The 20,937-nt window shown below is 42.7% G+C and overlaps 1 protein-coding gene across 1 annotated transcript in view; it reads right to left on the reverse strand.

Annotated features, from left to right (window-relative positions):
- Nucleotides 1–4,005: 4,005 nt before the first annotated feature.
- Nucleotides 4,006–20,937, reverse strand: part of LG1H2orf73 (linkage group 1 C2orf73 homolog) — a 36,942-nt gene continuing 20,010 nt past the window's right edge. The window contains exons 3-5 of the mRNA XM_005359174.2: nucleotides 16,081–16,234; nucleotides 5,057–5,169; nucleotides 4,006–4,370 (exon numbers count right to left, since the gene is read on the reverse strand). Of these exons, the coding sequence (XP_005359231.1) occupies nucleotides 4,170–4,370; nucleotides 5,057–5,169; nucleotides 16,081–16,234 (468 nt within the window). The 3' untranslated portion in view covers nucleotides 4,006–4,169. The remainder of the gene's footprint in view (nucleotides 4,371–5,056; nucleotides 5,170–16,080; nucleotides 16,235–20,937) is intronic.

Consider the following 20,937-nt stretch of genomic DNA (forward strand, 5'->3'; position numbering starts at 1 on the left):
AGTGGTGGTAGATCTGATGTAGCGATTCTCAGCCTTCCTAAGGCTGTGATTCTTTACCACAGCTCCTCATGTTGTAGTGACCCCAACCATGAACTTATTTTCTTTGCTACTTCCTAACTATAATTTTGGTACTGTTATGAATCATAATGTAACTATCTGTGTTTCTCAGAGGTCTTAGGTGATCCCTGTGGAAGGGTTGTTTGATCCCCAGGTTGAGAACCACTGATTCAATGCACAATCAGCCTAGGATTAATGGATGTGATAGGTATGTGTTAATTTGAGCCTAGGATTAATGGATGTGACAGGTATGTGTTAATTTGGGGCATGTCTTTGTAACCCGAACACTTCTCTTCCACCTGCCTGTTCCCAGATACCTGGCAGCCACTTCCCAAATTATGACACAGAGGTTTATATTACTTATAAATGCCTGGCCAATAGCTCAGGCTTATTACTCACTAACTTACACTTAAATTAACCCACATTCCTTATTTACACTCTGCCACATGGCGGTACCTTTATTAGCATGGCACGTTCATTGCCTGCTTCTACTTCACATGGCTAGTAACTCCTGACTCGGCTCTTCCTTCTCCCAGCATTTTCAGTTTGGTTGCTCCACCTATACTTTTTGCTTGGCTACTGGCCAATCAGCATTTTATTAAACCAATTTGAGTGACAAGTCTTTATAGTGTACAAGAGATTATTCCATAGCATGTCTCAGTTGAAAAACTAAAGAATTGCACACAGAACAGCAAAATCTGGCATCCTACTCTGTTCTCAGATGGGTTGAGCAATAGGAAGCTGTGCCAGAGACTGATTCATGCAGCAGGGTTGCAGAGTCAGGGCAATGCATAAGAAGCTGCTGATTCGCACTAGAGTTGGGGCTCCCATTAGTCAGATCATCTTCAGGTTCTGCTTGTCTCTGTATCTCATCGCTGTTCCAAAGCCAGGCAGCAGAAAACTGAAACATTATACTGATGATGGTCTAGAGATCACATAATCAAAGAAGAACATGCAACCAAGAATGTGAGGCATCTACTCAACCAAGAAAAATCAATACATTTCAGGATGCAAATATAAGACACAAAGCCCAACTGCAACACTGTGGGTGCTGTCACCTAGGTAATATCGTCACGTGTACTAAGGACGCATGTATAGGTATTGGACTATACACTAGGTTTAGTGGATGCTATTATAAGTTTAAATCGAGAGCCTGGCATAACAATGAATATGGCTGAAAAGAAGTTAGCAGAAAGTTACTGCTTCATCCATTATTTAGTAGTAAGTACAATGAGAAAGATAATGGGGGAAAGTTACAGGACATAGATGACAGACCCAAATGTTGAAACTTTCATCTAGTTGTTTCAAAAAGAAGAGAGGAAACAGAGGGATAGAAGTAACAAAAATACAGCAACATTTTATATGCATATATGCTTATATGCACATGTGCACATACACAGGCCTTCAGGGTGTTTTAATTCCACTATTTTCAGTTTTGAAACTTTCGTCATTTTTTAGCAGACTTTTGCCTGGCTTGCTCTTCTTCATGTATGATTTAAAATTTTATTTGGGAGAGTTGTTCTTGAGACAGGTCTCCTCATATACCCTAGGCTTGCCTCAAACTTGTAATCTTCCTTCCTCAGCTTCCCAAAATGCTAGGATGACGAACTTGAGACACCTCTCCTGGCTCAGAGGTGTAATTTTTGTTTGTGATCTAATCTTTTTCTTCTTTTTCCTGAGAATCATGGAAATATCTTGGGGTGAGTGTTGCATTGCCTTTTATTGGGCATCCCAGAAGCATCAGTAGCAGGACTTCAAGTGTTAACTTGTGAGTATAAATCCTACAATAAACTCATGTTACAAACTAAAGTGTGGCACAAGCCTGGCTCTGCTCTCTCACTGGATTACTGGCTATCTCTAGTTTATACAGATACAAACTTTCTTGCCGCCATCTTCAAGATGACGGAGTCTGGCTTCAAGATTTCAATTCTACCTCTTTACTTTGGAGACTATAAAATTGCATATCTACTCAAATGTGAAGTCAAAGTCAAGTCTTTAGGTCCCTTTTCAAATCTGATTACCATGTCCCCCTTTATCAGAGTTCTTACCTGATTCAATGGTGCCTGTTGAGTGAGATGCCTCCCATTCTTGGGTGCATGCTCTTCTTCGATTATGAGATTCTAGACCATCATCAGTATAGACTTTCAGTACTACAGCCTTGCTTTGGAAGGGAGCCGAGATATGCAGGTAAGTATGATGATTGTTTGCTTGTGCTCTACAAATAAAGCTTGCCTAAAGATCGGAGGGAGGGGCTAGACTTTAGTTAACCATAGTCTGGAGGTCTGTACAGACAGGCAGGAAGTGATATGGCTGGGCGGTTAGAGGAGCGTGGTTTCTTTGGGAGCTGAGAGCTGTAAAGGTAAGTTCTCTAGTGGCGGGCTGCTCTGCTTCTCTGGTCTTGCAGCTTTCACCCCCTAATATCTGTCTCTGGGTTTTTTATTATTAGTAGCAATTAGAACTCGTGAAACAGGTAGGATCTGAGGATGATTTGACTAACAGATACTAATGGAGTCAGCTTCGCCCTGACTATAGAGCTGTTAGAATGACATGGCAATGTGTGTGCTTTGACAACATTGTCAGATTACACACTGATGCAGAAACAAGCCCCTTTCCTATTTTGGAACACAGGCGTTCTCTCCTTTATGATTATCTCTATATTTTTTTTTTTTTACTGAATTTTGGCATCAAACAGTTCACCATCAGCCTTTATCCACCACGACATAAGGGGCAGAAATCCCCAACACAGAGGCATGACTCTTTGTAGTTTATTGAAATTCCCTTAGTGGGGATGAGGTGGAGGAGAAAAGACAGCTGTTGTCGAATCAGAGGAAAATTCGTGTGCTTCTGCTCGTACACAATACAACACTTCCACCTAATTCTCCATATCATGGCACGTCCAACATAACAAACCAGAAGAGTCATAGAAGTAATTTTTACCAAGTCATCTAATTTATCACGGCTAGTGTGATAAATGATGCAGCCAAAACAATGTAGGAGGTCTTTCATCTCCTAAGTACTCATGAGTCTTTGATTGGTGTTTGTGTGTGTGACTGTACTGACGAATGCTTTTGGGTTTCACACTCTCAGTTGTGTACAGAGGAGGTCTGAGAGTAGTAATAGTAACCATGGCATTACAGTGACCATTTATTGATCAGTGTGTACAATCTCATGCTCAATAACTTTATGAAATCTAAAGAGGCTGGACTGGGTGGTTTTGAGTGTCAATATGACACAAGCTAGAGTCATCAGAGGAAGGAGCCTCAGCTGAGGAAATGCCTTCTTGAGATCCAGCTGTAAGGCATTTCTCATTTAGTGATCAATAGGGGAAGGCCCAGCCCATGGTAGGTGGTGCTATCCCTAGCAGCTGGTCCTGGATTCTATGAGAAAGCAGGCTGAGTAAGCCATGACGAGCAAGCCAGTGAGCAGCACCCTCCATGACCTCTGCATCAGCTCCTGCCTCCGGGATCCTGCCCTGTTTGACTTCCTGTCCTGAATCCCTTCAGTGATAAACGGCAACACTGAAGTGTGAAGTCAAATAAACCCTTTCCTCCCCAGTGTACATTTTGGTCATGGTGTTTCATTGCAGCAACAGAAACCCTGACTAAGCCAGAGGTTAAATAACTTACACAAGGCCACACAGCTTTCACGAAGCACAGTCAGCATCCCAACCAGTGGGACTCTAAGGGCTGTGACTAACGATGGAGCAAACTGGGCCTCTCCTTTGAGAGTCTGTTTTTCTGTTAAGTGGTTTTGTTTATAAAAGAGACAGATAGACTGTTTCATAATCTACCACTCACTGGGGCCACGTAAAATTGGGCTGGACTATTTAATCTTTCCCCCTATTTATGTAAATTCTGTGTTCTGAGGTTACTGATCATAACAATGCCAGTGCCAAGTGCCTACATGACATTGGGGAAATCTGCCTACATTCCAGAGATGACGCTTTTATCTGAACACCAGAGTTTGTCCTCACTTACCCTGGCTTTATTATTAGTGGGTTTGAGGGCCCGTGCCTGGTGAGAAGAATTCGCCCTATAGTGCGCCACACTCCTCACCCACACCAGGCGCTGGACCTGCCAGCCTGGGCTGCCTTCTGTTTCTCCTAAGCTGATCTACGTCTGCAGCAGTTCTTGGGAATTCTGCCAGCGTGGGCCTGGTGAGGTCATTCTGTCTCCTGACGAGTTTCCTTTTTCTGTTTTTGGGGGCTGTTCTGATGAACATGACCCTAGAGCGTTCGGTAGTACCTCTGGTCCCTTGGGAACTATCGGCAGAGTCCGTGGCTTTATCTCTCTCTGCACAAAGGTTCCGTGTCTCTGGAAAGGAAAACAAAGATGACATTATCCAGGGAAGCCTGAACTGGAGCTGCGTGTGTGGGGAGTTCAAGTCCTGGTTATGAAGGAACGTCTTTGTCTGCTTCTCCACTAACCGTCACTTCAGTTCAAAACCAAAGACACCACAGAAGTTTTGGTGAGCCTTGTAAACAGGGGGGAAATAGACGGAGCCGAGAAGTAAAAAGCAGACAGTCACCGAAGCGTCTGTGCTTTCTGATCACCGCTACTTGTCCAAATGCAACTATTTGCGTGGGATTTTATTTTTTGCTTCGTAGGTTGCTATGGCTGCAAATGAAGCTATAATCAATCCATTGACTTGATGATTGTGTCCAAATGTCCGAAAGGATTCCTTACAATGAACCATGAAAACAAACATCTGTATCGTTAGACTTTCCAGCAACAACTCTTCAATTCTGTCCTGCTTATGAGAACATCTAAAATGTTAATCAATTATCACTTTAAACCAGTGCTCTCGGTAAATATACCAAAGGCCCCGTGGTTCAAAACCATGACACCATCCTTGTTCTTTACACGCCACGAGCTGAATCTAACCTGCTGATGACTACGTTTGTTTAGATAAAAGATTAGAAAGACAAATAGGACTGAAAAGTTCTCCTGTACGTCTGTTCTGTATCGTATTAAATGCTTAGTTCTGAGCATTGCCTCACCTTTCCCCGGATGGGCTCATTGGGACTTTTCCTGGAATCATATTGATGAATAAAGGAGATGTATTCTACGAAATTGTTTTCATGTTCTGATGAACTCAGACACGTAAGCGGAACTAGGAAAGATGAGAGGTATTTTAGTGAAATCAGTACAATAATTAGATTTGAATATGGAAATACAAATATTGTGATATTTGTCCTTTATGAAACTGTCAAAAATGCCAGACATGTGGAATACTCCCTCAGTCCTGGTGCTTGGGAGGCAAAGGCAAGCGGTGGCGTGAGTTTCAGGATAGCCTGCTCTACATAGTAGGTTCCAAACAAAGGTCAACAGAAATCCCTTAAGTGATCTAATGACAGCTCTAATAATATGGATTCAGAATTTATTCTGAATGAAAACATCTAAATAAAAAATTAGTTTCACACACGGAATTGATAAATTAAAAATATTTATTTTTATTTTACATGGTTGAGCATTTTCCTTGCATGTGTGTATATGCACATGTGTACCTGACTCTTTCAAAGGCTGGAGGAGGGTGTCAGATCTCCGAAGACTGGGCAGTTATGGAAGGTTGGGAGTCACTGCGCGCTGCTGAGAATAAAGCCCAGGTCATCTGGAAGAGCAGCCAGTGCTCTTAACCGCTAAGCCGTTTCTTCAGCTCCTGTTAGATAGGCTTTGAAACAGACACCAGTATGCCTTAGCGAGAACAAAGTTGTTTGCCAAATTGTTTCTGACAACTAGGAAGGGTATGGAAGATTTTCCACTGAATGTGTGGTCGTGGCTAAGTGATTACCATGATGCCCAAAGAGCTCTGTGTTGATGCCATGGGGACACTCAGGATGGCTGGCATTGCTGAGCAGAAAGTCCTTACTCTTCAACCCAGTAACAGAGGTTCCCCTCGTTTGCAATGTCCACTTCCTACTGACAATAAAGAGCTGAATGAATGCTGCCAAAGGAAATACTTTTGATTCTCTTTTTAACAAATGCAGATGTGGATGTAAGAATATGCATATCCCGGCACATCTATGGGATAGTGCATAAGAAATTGATTCCGGTGGTTCCAGTAAGGAAGAACTGTGTGATTGAGGAAAGATAGAGAGGGGTGAATTGAACTTTGATCATATATTTTATAGCATTCAAATTATGTGCCTTATGTATAAAAACCATTAAAGTGTAACAAAATATAATCTTTACAGCTCATATTTGTACGCTGGAAGTGGTGGAATATACTTTAATCGCAGCACCTACGCAGGAGGAATACCATAAGTTTGAGGCCAGCCTGGGCTGTATAATGAGTTTAAGGCCAGCCTTGGTTACTCAGTGAAACTCAGCCTCAAACAAAACGGAACAAAGTAAAATAACTCATGGTTCCTCCCAGTGTGACAGACTGTGGCCTAACGTGGTGCTGCAACCTTTGGTGTGAACACCCAGGAGGCAGAGGCAGGTGTGTAGCCCCATGAATATGAGGCTAGCCTGGTCTACATGGCAAGTCCCACGTTAGCAAGAGTGATATAATGAAAACCTGTCTAAAACAAGCGAATGAACATAGTCTAATTTGGGCGAATAAATAAGAATGGAGATACAATAAGATCACAGGATACAAGTGATAATATTTCCTTTGGTTTCTAATTAGCACCCAGTTTCCGAGGACTTGTGAGCACACCAAGAAGAGCAGGTGCCAACAACATCAGAGCTGCAGCACTGAGGAAATCCCATAATTTATATTTTTCTTGAATATTGATAAAAGTCTGTCTCCTTATGAATACCATGTTTTCACTATCCGAGCATCGATGCTTTCACTAATCTCAGCAAGCGACAGCTTCTTAGATAAAGCACAGCACCTCTGCATCTTAGAATTGAATAGTGAGTTAGTGGAGAAGCCAGTGCACAAGAACGCCTTCAGATTCAGGCTCTACCACATATCCTGAGCCGGTGCAACTTGGGAGCAGCCCTCTTAGCTTTACTGAGGTTCACTTTCCTCTCTTTTAAAATGTACCTAATTTGTATCATAGTTTCATTTCTGTTACTCTGCTAAGATACCCTGAACAAAAAGAACTTGCCCAGTTTCCTGTCCCAGGTTACAGTCCGTTATCTCAGAGAGGTCGAGTGACTTAAGACTGGATCATCTCGCACCCCACAGCCAAGAGCAGAGAGAAATGAATTCCACCAGCTTCTGGCATTTAGATCACACGTTTCACTCCTACACAGCCCTTGACCCATGCCCGGAAGATAAAGGTGCTCCCCACTATGGGCTGACTCCCACATTCGCTAACACAATCAAGATAATCCCACATTTTCTTTTTCTTCTTCAAGGACTTGATTTACTATTTAAAAATTTTCTCATAAGAAAGTAAACCTCGGAATATTGTTCTCTACCTAATGTGGATTAAATATATGAATATGGACTTAAAAAACAGCTTGATTTAATTAGGTTTATAATTTATCTCTTGGCTAAAAACATTCTATACATTTTTCCTTTCCCCATTTTTTTCTCCCTCACCTCCACTTTCTAGTGTTCAGTGTAGCTTTGGAAGCCCATTGTAAATTCTGCAGAAAAGATACATTTTTTAAAAGTCTTGCAAAGACTTGCTTCGTTCTTTTTTAATTACATCTTTAAATTTTTTATTAATTAATCAATTAATTTTTCCCAGATAAATCAGTTTCCACTCCTTTTCTCTTTTCCTCCCAGTCCCCCTCTCTAACTTCCCCCCAACAAATCCCCTTCCTTTCCCTTCAGGAAAGTGCAGGCCTTCCAAAACACACCAGTCAGCCATGGGATGTAAGTTACAGTGAGACTAGGCTCCCACAGCCTCTGCCAGGAGCCCCGCAGAGGACTAATACACACAACCGCGACACATGTGCAGAGGGCCCACATCAGTCCCATGCAAGACTTTTGGCTGACTGTTCCATCTGCATGAGCCTCCATGAGTCCAGGTCAGTTGGCTCTGTGTATTTTGCCCCGTGGTGTCCTTGACCTCTCTGACCCCCGTAACTAGGCAGAGCTGCAGGAATCCCGTGGAAGAGGGGGAAGAGTGGAAGGGGCATATGTGTGCAGGTGCCTATGGAGGCCAGAGAAGGGTTTCAGATTCCACATGTGCTGACGTCACAGGTTGAGCGACAGCTATGGATACAGAAGATGAACCCAGGTCCTTTGCTAGAGCAGTAAGTGCTTTTAATTGCTGAGTCATCCTGCCAGCTCCATGGAGTGGTCTGAATGAAATTATCCCCGATAGCCTCATTCACATATTTGAATACTTGGTGGCCAGTTGGTGGAACTCTTTGGGAAGAATTAGGGGGTGTGGTCTTGTTGGAGGAGGTATATCCCTGGGGGTTGGTTTTGAGTTTTCAAAATCCCTAGTCATTTTCAGCTATCTCTCTCTCAGCCTTGTGGTGATTGTCTCAATGTGTAAGCTCCTCACTCCTGCGCCAGCACTATGCCTGCCTGCCTGCTGCCATGCTCCCCACCATGGTGATCGTGAGTGTACCTTCTGAAACTAAGACTCATTCTTTCTTCTACAAGTTGCTTTGGTCATGATTTCTCTTCACAGCAACAGAAAAGAAGCTAAGATGCTCCATATGCCAGATTTAAAATAATGAATGAACAAATAAATAAATAAATGCAGCAGAAAGCATACACTTTGGAGCGAAACAATAAACTGGAACCCATCTTAGGCAAGTAATTTTACCACTGGGTAACTCAAAAGAACATTAAAATACAAAAAGTCATAGGTTAGCAGCCAAGGGTTTATTTCAACCAAAAATGCCACCCTTCACCAATTCACCAATTAGATCACCTTTTCCAGATTACGAAGTTTTATCTTACAGGGCTTCAGACAGCATGAAGCATGGCCATTTGTGAACTGAATGTGGGTGGAAGCCAGGAAGCTGTGTGGTGGGAAGGGCACTTTCACTGTCAGCACAAGATAACATTGCTGAAATGCCAGCGATGAGGCGTAACGACGTGGGCTGAGGGAACAGAATGACGGGAGGTTGCTTCCCGCTGGCCCCAGTACATGCTGGCATAGTGTGTATGCTGTAAAAGACAGGCACACAGCTGAAGTTTTACAAAGCCTGAAGTGGTACAGTAATTTTTTTCACTAATAACAAAGCACCTCCTGCATAGGAATTGTTTCAGGTCAGTGTTGGGACTTTTTCTTTGTGAGTTTAAATTTGAATTCTGTTTATTGAGTAATATGTAGTATTCATCTAAGAAGGTATAATCAATAGTTTAGCATTTGACTGTATATTCATTTGGTTATTCAAACTACTTATTAAGTTTGATCACTATGCTAGACCTTAGGATATAATAATGAACTTAGTAATGGGGAATATCAATCGAAGAGGGAGGGGGAGGGAGAGAGACAGGTAGATAGACCAAAACACAGACAGAAAGACACACACAAAGAGAGAGAGAGAAAGAGAGAGAGAGAGAGAGAGAGAGAGAGAGAGAGAGAGAGAAAGAGAATATGCTAGGTTTTAAAAGCTAAGTTCCAATCCAGTACCTAACAGTACAATACAATATCTAAAGACTCACACAGTCACATTTATTATTATTATTATTATTATTATTATTATTATTATTATTATTATTATTATTATTATTATATACAAGCACTGCGGTAGAACTTCAGGTGGTGTTTTACTTAGTTCTAGTGCCAATCCTACGAATCATCTAATTATAATATTCTTGTTCCTTTAAGAGCCATAGAGAGTTTTGTTTCTTTCTTGGTAAGTTCAATGCCTGGTTCCACCAGAAAGTGTCCTAGTACCCATGCCACTTAAACCTGCTAGGGTATGATTTCCCCTGAGACTCTACAGATTCGAGCTCACTGAGCATGTGCTAATGAGCTGGGGAATTCACATGGATCGTTTCTTAAATAGTCACAGTTTTCTTGTTTACATATGGAAAGTTTGAGAATCTTCTCTTCATAATTTGTTTTGCTGTTTCATGATATGATGGTCTATGTTCTTTCTTTCAGGTCCAGCTACACCCAGTGCACCCTTTCACTGCCTTTTATAGGATGATTCCTTTACCATTTCAGAGGCTGAGCAGAGTGTTAGCTTTGAGCACAGACACTGCAACCAGCTACCGGCTGAGCCAATCGTCCGCCTTCAGCAAGTTACTTAAACTCTGTGCTAGCTGAAGGTGCCGCCCTGAAACCTGCTGCTCTAATATATTGATGATTGTTGATAGAGCCTGAAAAACAGTAGATGGTATGGAAATCAGATTGGAGGTGTCAGGAAAATTAAAAATGGAGCTGTCATATGACCCAGTTGTACCATACTTGGGTACCCAAAGTTCGCTAAGTCAGCACACCACAGAGACATTCGCGTATCCGTGGCTATTGCTGCACATTCGCAGTAATCAGGAAGGAATAGAACCTGTCTAGCTATCTACAGATGAGTGCATCATGAAGGCGTGGTACACACACAAAGGAATATTATGCAGTCATGAGGAAAATGGAAACCATGGCCTCTGCAGGAAAATGGATAGAAGTTAAGTGAAGCAAGCAAAACTGAGAAAGACAAACAGCACACGCTTTCTCTCATATGAGGAACCCAAATTTAAAGTTTATGTGCATGAGCGAGAGACTATACGTATGTGTGGAGATCATAAAGTTAGAAAGGGTGCGTGAAAGGAGAGCTCCTAAGGGAAGGGTGGGGAAGGTAATGGGATGGTCGAAAGCAGAAAGTGGGGACTCTCTGGGAGAATGGGAACTGGCGGGGGAGGACAGGAGGAAGGAGGGAGTGAAGGAAACTGTTTAGACAAATGCACCATGAAACCCTTAGTGTTGTATGAGTGGATGCAAGGAAAACATTCTGAGCTTCCTTACACAGGTTATGAAATATTTTCAGATCTAAAATGATTATACCTAACAATGTCATGATGGTAAACTGAGTCACATTTTATTAAAACCATAATGCCAACAAGAATTAACAAAGGATTCCTTTTAGAGATCTTGAACGCTCTGACTTCTGTGAGTTGGGCCGTCTAGATGAAGATACATGGATCAGCTGGATCGAAGATCACAGCATGAGAAAGTAGGAAACACTCACGTGCAGCACGAGATGAGATTCCAGTTAAAAGAGGCCCTTTCTCCACCAGAAGCCAAGTCTCATCGCATCTCACTCCAGGGAAATGGGCCTGGAGGGCATCTGTACCTGACCTTCTCTACCAGTTCCTAGCTTCTCCGCCCAGTGGGCTAACCTGGACCAAGTTCTTTGGATGTCTTCACACCTTACAGCTCTGTCCAAATCAGGATACACAGGCTCAATTCAATGTTGCTGGATCTCCATTTCCTTATGAGACTCCTAGTTCCCAAAAACAAAACAACACAACAACAGCAAAACAAAAACAAAAACGCTCTTTTAAAAATGTGTGTGTTTTCCTCTTGTTGAATTTCATGTTAATTTAATTTTTAGGCCCAGCAAAAGTCCCTAAAAGGGTAAGGTAAACTTCTGCAATCTTATACTGTCTTATCTGAAAACTGAGAATGACAATTTCATTGCTATACCCTTGTACTACATTGAAGTGTTTCTCGACATTCCTAATGCTGTGACTGTTTAATGCAATTCTTCATGTTGTGGTGATCCCCGACCATAAAATTGTTTTCGTTGCTACTTCATAACTGTAATTTTACTACTGTTATAAATTGTAATGTAAATATCTGATATGTGACCCCTGTAAAAGGGTCTTTTGACCCCAAGGAGTTGTGACTCACAGGTTGAGTTAATTTGAGAATAAAATCATAATTCATGTTGGGAAGTTCTATAAAGTGCCTGACAAACAGTATGTTCTCAATAAATGCTATGTTTTATATAGTAAGAGGATCAGGCTGCATCCCGCAGCCCAGTTAGCTTAACCCCCAAAATAACCACACAGAAATTATATTAATTAAATTACTGCCTGGCTCATTATCTCTAGCCTCTTATATGGCTAACTCTCACATATTAGTTTAACCCATCTCCATTAATGTGTTTCACCACTTGACTGTGGCTTGACTTTACCAGCATGAATCTAACCAGCGTCTGTTTCGGACATGTCTCCATGGCATCTGTCTGTCTGTCCTTCTTCCTAGCATCCAGTTCTGTCTTCCCTGCTTATCTAAGTTCTGCCCTATCAAAAGGCCAAGGCAGTTTCTTTATTCAACCATTGAAAGCAACATATAAACAAAAGAACCTCCTACACCAGTTTTAGTCATTATTGCTCCTTCATTTTACTCTTTTCTGTGGTGATATTTTGTGCTCTAACAAATAAAGCTTGCCTGGAGATCAGAGTGCAGAGCTAGTCACGAGTTAACCATAGAGACCAGACAGTGGTGGCATACACCTTTAATCCCAGCACCTGGGAGGAGGAAACAGGAAATGGTATGGCTGGGAGGAGAGAGGAAGTGATAAAGCAGAACAGAAACAGGAGCTCGCCCCCTTTCCAGCTGAAAAGTTGGCGAGTAGAAATTCGGAATCAACCTATCCCTGGACCCAGCAATACCACTCTTGGGAGTATACCCAAGAGATGCCCGATCATATGACAGGGGCATTTGTTCAACTATGTTCATAGCAGCATTATTTGTAATAGCCAGAACATGGAAACAACCTAGATGCCCTTCAATGGAAGAATGGATGAAGAAAGTGTGGAATATATACACATTAGAGTACTACTCAGCAGTAAAAAACAATGACTTCTCAAATTTTGCATGCAAATGGATGGAAATAGAAAATACTATCCTGAGTGAGGTAACCCAGACCCAAAAAGATGAACATGGGATGTACTCACTCATAATTGGTTTCTAGCCACAAATAAAGGTCAGTGAGTCTATATTTTGATATCCTAAAGAAGCTAAATAAGAAGGTGAATCCAAAGAAAAACATATAGCTATCCTCCTGGGTAGGGGAAGTAGACAAGATTGCCAGGCAAAAAATCGGGATCTTAAGGGTGGGGTGGGAGGGGGGTAAGGAGAGAAGGGGAGAAAAAAGTGAGAAGGGTAGGATGGGGAGAACTTGGGGCAACAGGATGATTGGGATACAGGAAGGTTGGATAGGGGAGCAGGGAAGCACATATCTTAATTAAGGGAACCATCTTAGGGTTGGGAAGAGACTCGGACCTAGAGGGGCTTCCAGGTGCCCAAGGCGAGGTCCCCAGTTAGTTCCTGGGGCAGCTGAGGATAGGGAACCTGAAATGATTCTATCCTATAGCCATACTGATGAATATTTTGCATATCACCATAGAAACTTCATCTGGCGATGGATGGAGATAGAGACAGAGACCCACACTGGAACACTGGACTGAGCTCCCAAAGTCCCAATGAGGAACAGAAGGAGGGAGAAGATGAGCAAGGAAGTCAGGACCAAGAGGGGTGCACCCACCCACGGAGACAGTGGGGCTGATCTATTGGGAGCTCACCAAGGCCAGCTGGATTGTGACTGAAAAACCAGGGGATAAAACCGGACCCTCTGAATATGGCGGACAATGAGGGTTGCTGAGAAGCCAAGGACAATGGCACTGGGTTTTGATCCTACTTCTTGTTCTGGTTTTGTGGGGGCCTAGCCAGTTTGGATGTTCACCTTCCTAGACCACGATGGAGGGGGGAGGACTTTGGTCTTTCCACAGGGCAGGGAACCCTGACTGCTCTTCAGACTAGAGAGAGAGGGGGAGAGGAGTGGGGGGAGGGCGGGAGGAGTGGGAGGCTGGAGGAGACGGAAATTTTTTTTTCTCAATAAAAAAAAAAAAAGAGATGGCTGTGACTGGCTCCTTTGTCTCTCTGACCTTTAGCCTTTGCTGCAATATCTGACTCTGGGTTTCTATTGCTAAGACTGATTAGAATTCATGTTACATCTTTCAGAAAAGAGCTCCAGAAAGGTTGAACTTCCTGATGGCCTCTCTACCTGGTTTCTCTTCGCTCACACTTTTTAGATTTTTGTTTTGTTTTATGCTCTTAATGTTTCCTTGTCTTTATCCAGGGAAATTACCTTGCCATATTTCTGTGTTTTGGCTGTCCACTCATGATTAAGAATAGAAGGATCAGAATGATTTTCTAGTACACCCAGTGTGATAGTTACTGTCTGGCTAAACGTCTAGGCTCCAATAGTCTTCATTAATAAAAAAAGAGTTCTCTAGTACTTATATGTATGTGTGTGCCTGTGTGAGTTTATGTGTATCATGTTAATGAAAAAGCCTGCAGAGGTGAGAAGATGGCATCAGACCCTCTGGAAGTGGAGTTACAGGTGTGAACTGCTGTGTGACTGCTGGAAGCCAAGCTAGGGTTCTCTACAAGGGAAGGAAGTGCTCTTTAGTCGCTGAGCCAGCTTTCCAGCTCTTAGTAGTCCGTCCTTCCTTCCTTCCTTCCTTCCTTCCTTCCTTCCTTCCTTCCTTCCTTCCTTCCTTCCTTCCTTCCTTCCTTCCTCCTTTCCTTCCTTTCTTTATTAATTTTGAGATGGAGTCTCAACTATAAGTTTCAGTTGGCCAAGAACTTGCTATACTGACCAGGCTGGCCTTAAATTCACAGAGACCCACCTGCCTCCAACTTCTGAGTCCTGGGAATAGAGGTGTGTGCCATATGTCTGCTCTTTAGTAGTTAACGTTAAGACGGGGTAGAAGCTGCTGTGGCGAAAGCCTGACTTGGAGTGATGCTCTCCTGCTTTCTTGGTTCTTGTCCTCTGCTGTGTCTGCTGACATGCCGGAGGTTCCATCTCCAGACGCTTCTTTGGCTTTGACCCATCAGTAGGCTTCCATTCTCTCTCCCACACACTCCATAAAAATTTCCTTCCATTCACTTTATCCTTATTTCTCTGCTATTTCGTAGTCTTAGGAGGCAGAAAGTGGAGCTGTCTGTACTCACTCTAAATCATGAGTCAGAAGCAGAAATGTTCTTTCTAAAGGAGAGGCCGTGGTCAGAGATGACTAGTTAGCTCTTTACATGAACCCCTACCCTGGAGCTAGGAATTATGCATGATACATACAATCATTTTCTATTTTTTAATGCTGTGACCTTTGGTCTAGCTAACCTATGTATTTTCAGCTAAACAGACCAGATCACAGAAGTCAGAGCATTAAAGATCTTTAAAAGGAATCCTTTGTTGACTCTTACTAGCATTATGGTTCTAACAAGAAGTGACTCGGTTTGCTATAGTGATAGACAAATAAATCATTTTAGATCTAAAAATGTTTAATAATCTGAAATGGTATTTCCTAAGTTATGTATTTTAAGCACCGATCATGACATGATCTAAAAATAAGAATGAGATGATAAAAAAAAACAAACAGGGAAATATGCTTTGGAAATCATTATGCTTATTTTTAGAATAAGGATATTCTACAGCTTAATTTTTTTATTTCACTTTTAAATTCACATTTCATAAAATTTAATCGACTATTTCTTCTTTTGTAAGCACTATCTATAAAGATCAATAACAATTAACATTTTGTTTTTTGTTGTTGTTGCTGCTGGGTCAAAATGCTCTGATATAAAGCGACTTAAGAGAAAAAGGATTCATTTTGGTTTATAGCTCCAGAGGAATGAGGCCACTGTGGCAGGGAAGGCATGGTGGCAGATGTGTGAAGTTGGCCAGTCACACTGCATTGACGGTCAGGATTTGGAGAGAGAACAGGAAGTTGGGTTGGACTACCCTAAGGGGTGGGGCCTCCACATTCTGAAGGCTTTACAGAGACATCACTGGCTGGAGATCTGTTCAGACACACCAGCTTAGGAGGGACATTCCACACCCACCATCAGCACCCCTCAGATCATACTCTGAGATTCTGCCATTTAGAGTTAGGTGTTATTTCAATAGTTACAGCTTTTAGAATTTGGTGGCAAAACTGGGCAGAGTGTTCCATAGTTTCTGACTTGGAAACTGGTGTGACTAATGTCCGTCTAGTGGCTGGAGATGTGGGGTCCCCTGGGAGGGACTAAGAGCCTTTCCCAGGCTCTCTTGGCTGTCCATGTATTTTCAACTCCTGTAGAGAGATCATTTTCTCAGGAGGTGCCCAACACATCTTAATAAAAAGTTTTACCATGGCTGACCTTACCTATTCCACAAGAAGGCTTTCGCATCCTGTTGTGTCTGACTGGCAAAACCAGCGGGCAAGCTGGCGTTTGAAAATCACTTCTCTGGGTGCTCTTGGTGTCATAAGGTGGCTGGGAGACAGGTTCTTTCATTTCACTGTGGAACCACCATTTTCTCTTCACAGAAAAAAAAAAAGGAAACGCATATCAAATGATGATGGAGATTTTCGTCTGATGCTTGAAGTCTATGAATATCCAGTTATTTAATGTAACAAGGTATTAGTCTAGAGTTAAAAGATTATTCACTTTTTCTGTGTAGGGTGTATGTGAAAGTCTATATATATGCATGTGCATGCATGTGGAGCACATGACATCGGTGTCTTCTTGAGTTGCACCCCCATTTTGTTTATTGAGACAGGGTCTACCACTGAACCTGGAGCTCACTAATCCTGCTGTGTGGGTGGCTATTGAGCTTCAGGGATCTGCCCGTATCTGCCTCCCCTCCCATGCCTTTCCCATCCTTGCCCCCGCTGCTGGGAGTACAGGCATGTCCATCTTGGGGATCCAAGCTCATGGTACCACAGCAAGCACTCTACTAAGACTGTCTCCGGGATTCCTAAATACAGAAGTTAATGTTTTCACAGGGGTACGAGGTTGGAAATGGTATCTAAAAACAGTGACATATTTTAACTGAAATATATCTGCCCAATTACTACACTACCTTCTAGTAATAAAGTCATAACAATGAACACAGTAGTTCTATTTCTTTTTATTTCTTATATTTATGTTTTATGTATAGACTACACACATATGTTAAACATGATTTAATCTAAAAATTATGTACTATTCTGATGTATTGTCTAAAATAATATTTTACAAAGTTGTTAGTCCATAACCCTCCCCACATAATGGAATACATGTTAAATCCTACAAAACTATATAACGTCACACATGTATGAAAGTGAATCATAGAATTTTTGTTATGATTATTGTAGGACGTTCGTCTTATCTCATCTCTCTCTTCTATTTCACGTCACAATTCTGAACACAACTCACACCGATTTATAATTCATAAGCATGTATTTTTGTACTAAAAAAAACTGCCCTAAGGGAAACAATCTCCAATGTTTCTGAAATGTTAGTACTAACCGCTGCGTAGAAGAGAGAACCAATGGGTTCCTAGCATCCGGGATCATTCAACCCTCAGAAACTGAGAGCAAAATGAATGGCTGGTCCCCTCTGACGAAAACACTAAACCTGCTCGATGGAGGAAGAGAGGCCTTGAAGGCAACCCCATGCCTGGAAGTTTGGGATCTGATTAGGGCTCAATGTGATCTTAGATTTAAGAATTAAATGTTGGACTTGTGAGAGGGCTAAGCAGGAAGAGAACACTTGCCACGGGTGGCAGTGGTGGTGCTGTTTGGGAAGTTTTGGGTGGGGCTGCCTTGCTGGAGCACCTTTGAGTTTAAAGCCTCTTTTTTCTTCCTCTTTGCTTTCTCTGCTTTGCTCTTGCCTTTGGGGATGTGGGCTCTCAACTTCATTCCTGCCCCTTGCTGCCCTGCTTCCTGACTCACAATAGGCTCTTATCGCTCTGGAGCCATAAGCCAAAAAAACCCCTCAAAACAAAAAACAACCCACACAAAACAAACAAACAACCCACACTCATTCATAAGTCACTTTTGGTTGTGATTTGTCACAGTGACAGAACCAAGCCACCCTGGTAGGCTGAGTTTGACCCCCAGAACCCACAGCGGAGAGATAGAACTGGCTCCTGAAGGCCACGTGCGCTGTCCCATACCAACCTGTTCACACACCCAAATAATGAAGATAAATGTCTTTAAAAATCAGCTATGAATCTATAGTAAAAATGTCTACCATATGATTTAAGAGGAATGAATATGTGATTACAATAATTAGTTCTGACAATCAAGCCTCCCCCGATACAAAGGGAGAGGCATTCCTAGGCCCATCCCGTGTAGCTGCACAGGAGTCCACTCTCAAATCAGTTTAGCTTCTAAAAAGACAAGCATGTATGTAAGACGTACATATTCAGGGTAACGTCTAATGGGGTCAACTTGACAGACACTGTTCAGAGTTTAGAAATAGAGTAAAATCGTGAAAATGACAAAGACAACAAAAATATTATTTTGGGGTTGGGGTGGGAAGCAAGTACAACAACATGGAAGGGAGCACTGTTGTGACCAGAGTCGGAGCTACGAGCTCCAGGTGGTTTGTTAGGCCTTCTTAGACCGGGAAAGGTGGGGTGCACATGTACCAGGGGATCGAGAGCAGAAGAGGGCCACGGGAAGCAGATCTCCGTTTCTTAAATCAGTACCAGGTTTTGGCCAGCAGCTTGCAGCCAAGAGTGCTGAAATGGTGGACAATTGTCAACATGTTTCAAAGAAACTGGGGGCCTCGGAAAATCAGGACAATAGGCTGAAACTGACTCAAGTCAATATTTCCAGGATGAGCTGAAACATGGAGTTTGAAGTTAAGACTACTTAGTTTAGACCTCAAGAATACTCTAGAACAGATTACAAGCAGATGGTGTCTGCTCACTATCTGGTTAAAAATAGTCATTTGCTGCTAGTCTCGGATTTCCTGCTTTCTCCTCCAACCCATAATTATGACAACACTTGTTATGCCCAAATTCTAGAATGGATATGCCTTACTTTACTGACTTTCAGCACAATTCTGAGGCGGACACATCCCTTTACAGATGAGAAAGGACAGAGAGGTTAAGAAGCACCTCCAGGTACAGCAGTAGTCAGCAGCTGCCAGCTGACTAGCACGTGCCCTCAGTTCTGAGCTCTGCGCTATTCCCAACACGTGGAAGGCACGTGCCCTCAGTTCTGAGCTCTGCACTATTCCCAACACGTGGAAGGCACGTGCCCTCAGTTCTGAGCTCTGCGCTATTCCCAACACGTGGAAGGCACGTGCCCTCAGTTCTGAGCTCTGCGCTATTCCCAACACGTGGAAGGCTAAAGCAGATAAACCCAGGTTACGCACATCATCTCAAAGCACTAAGGGTCTTAGTCTGTGTAGCCGGACCACCATGGATGGGGTACTTTATAATGTAAGTACGTTTATTGGCTTTCAGTTCTGGAGCCTAAGAAGTACAAGAAGGCAGCCAGGTGAAAGAGAGGCTGAGAAGGCTAGCGTTGCCCTTCATGACAGAACAGAGTCAACCCATGGAGACCTTTGAGGCCTAGGTCTCACCTTCAGCCCTGACCGTGACATTTAAATTTCTACACACATTTTAGAAGAGACATACTTTGAACCTATAACTGTAACTACCCCAAGCAAGTTTTCCTATAAAAAGATCATAAGACAGATACTTATATAATCTACTTTGGGTGAGCAGAAACTTATTTTTCTAATACTCAGGTAACTGGAAAATTGACTCTGGGCAAATGAACCATTAGGGCATTTCTGGACCTCCATTTTTATCCCTAGAACATAATGCAAGCAGAGATTTTGGGTTCACCTTTAAGTAAAATTCCTTAAGAATTTTATCAAAACCATCTAATTTCACAGATGTAAAGGAAATAATGAGCACCTTTTCCTAATGTCTGATTGGTGAATGAGGACTCTGTAGTTGGAGTGCTTTCAAGACTGTTGGACACTAGATGCAGCTTCTCTTCAGGGGCACCCTCTTTACTTTCCTGTTTTGGACCCTCTTCCCCATACCTGCAAAGCATGGTCATGAGAACATGTATGCACCTGTGCATGTGTGCATGCCTTTTGATTGTGGTGTTTTCTCACAGGAGGCCAGAGATTAAGGAAATAGAGGCTCCCTGCCATCTTGCCTCATTCTCAGGCGAAAGGTTAAGAGAAAAGGTCAGTGCTCCGCGCCCACTCTAACGATGCACTGATTGGCTTTGGCAATTATTTTATGGCAAAATAAACGTACCTGGGAAATGTTGCAGAGTGTGATGGTTTGTCTAGGCCTTGGAGGGCAGACCATGTTTTACAGATTGTAAAGCGGGCACTGCCTAAGAGAGTTGTTCCCCATTTGAAGCTCTGAGCTCTAACAGGAAGTTAAAAAGATAGTCTAAGGCCTATCTCTCTTAAGCCCCAGGATGCTAGTATCTGGGGCTCCATTTTGGGGAAATACTGACATATTCTTGATGATAAAGATCTCTACAACCTTCTGACCCTGGAAAAATATGATTGTTGCCATCTGAATCCAATGGTCACATTTAGAAGTCAGCTCAAGGAGCCTACTATTAGAAAATAGTGTATATTATATATATATGTTAATATATTATGTATTATCCACAAGCTTTCAGATATGTTTTCATAGACATCACTATCTTCCATTCCCTTGGTAAATCATGGGATATTCCTCAGACAATAAGTGGTAAACACAAGAAGAACATTCTAGAGAAACCAGTTCAGTGAATGCAAGAGGTTGTAGGCCTAGAATCATATTTGCAGTCGTGGCTTCCTGGCTAAGACCACAGGTGGTGACAGAGCCAGGTAGCCAGGTTGTTGTGATACACACCTTTAATCCCAGCACTCGGGAGGCAGAGCAGATCTCTGTGAGTTCATGGCCAGGCAGTCAGCCAGAGCTACATAGTAATTTCCTGTCCGAAACAACAAAACCACCTCCACCACCTCCATCACCACCACCACCATCACCACCACTGTCACCATCACAACCATCACCATCACCACCATTACCACCACCACTGCCGCCACCATTGCCACACTGCCATCACCACCACCACAATCACCACCACCACCATCACCACCATTGCCACCACTGCCATCACCACCACCACCACCACCACCACCACCACCACTGTCACCATCATAATCACCACCACCACCACCACCATTGCCACCACTGCCATCACCACCACCACCACCACCAC

Source organism: Microtus ochrogaster, linkage group LG1, assembly GCF_000317375.1.
Source record: "Microtus ochrogaster isolate Prairie Vole_2 linkage group LG1, MicOch1.0, whole genome shotgun sequence".
Taxonomy (NCBI): domain Eukaryota; kingdom Metazoa; phylum Chordata; class Mammalia; order Rodentia; family Cricetidae; genus Microtus; species Microtus ochrogaster.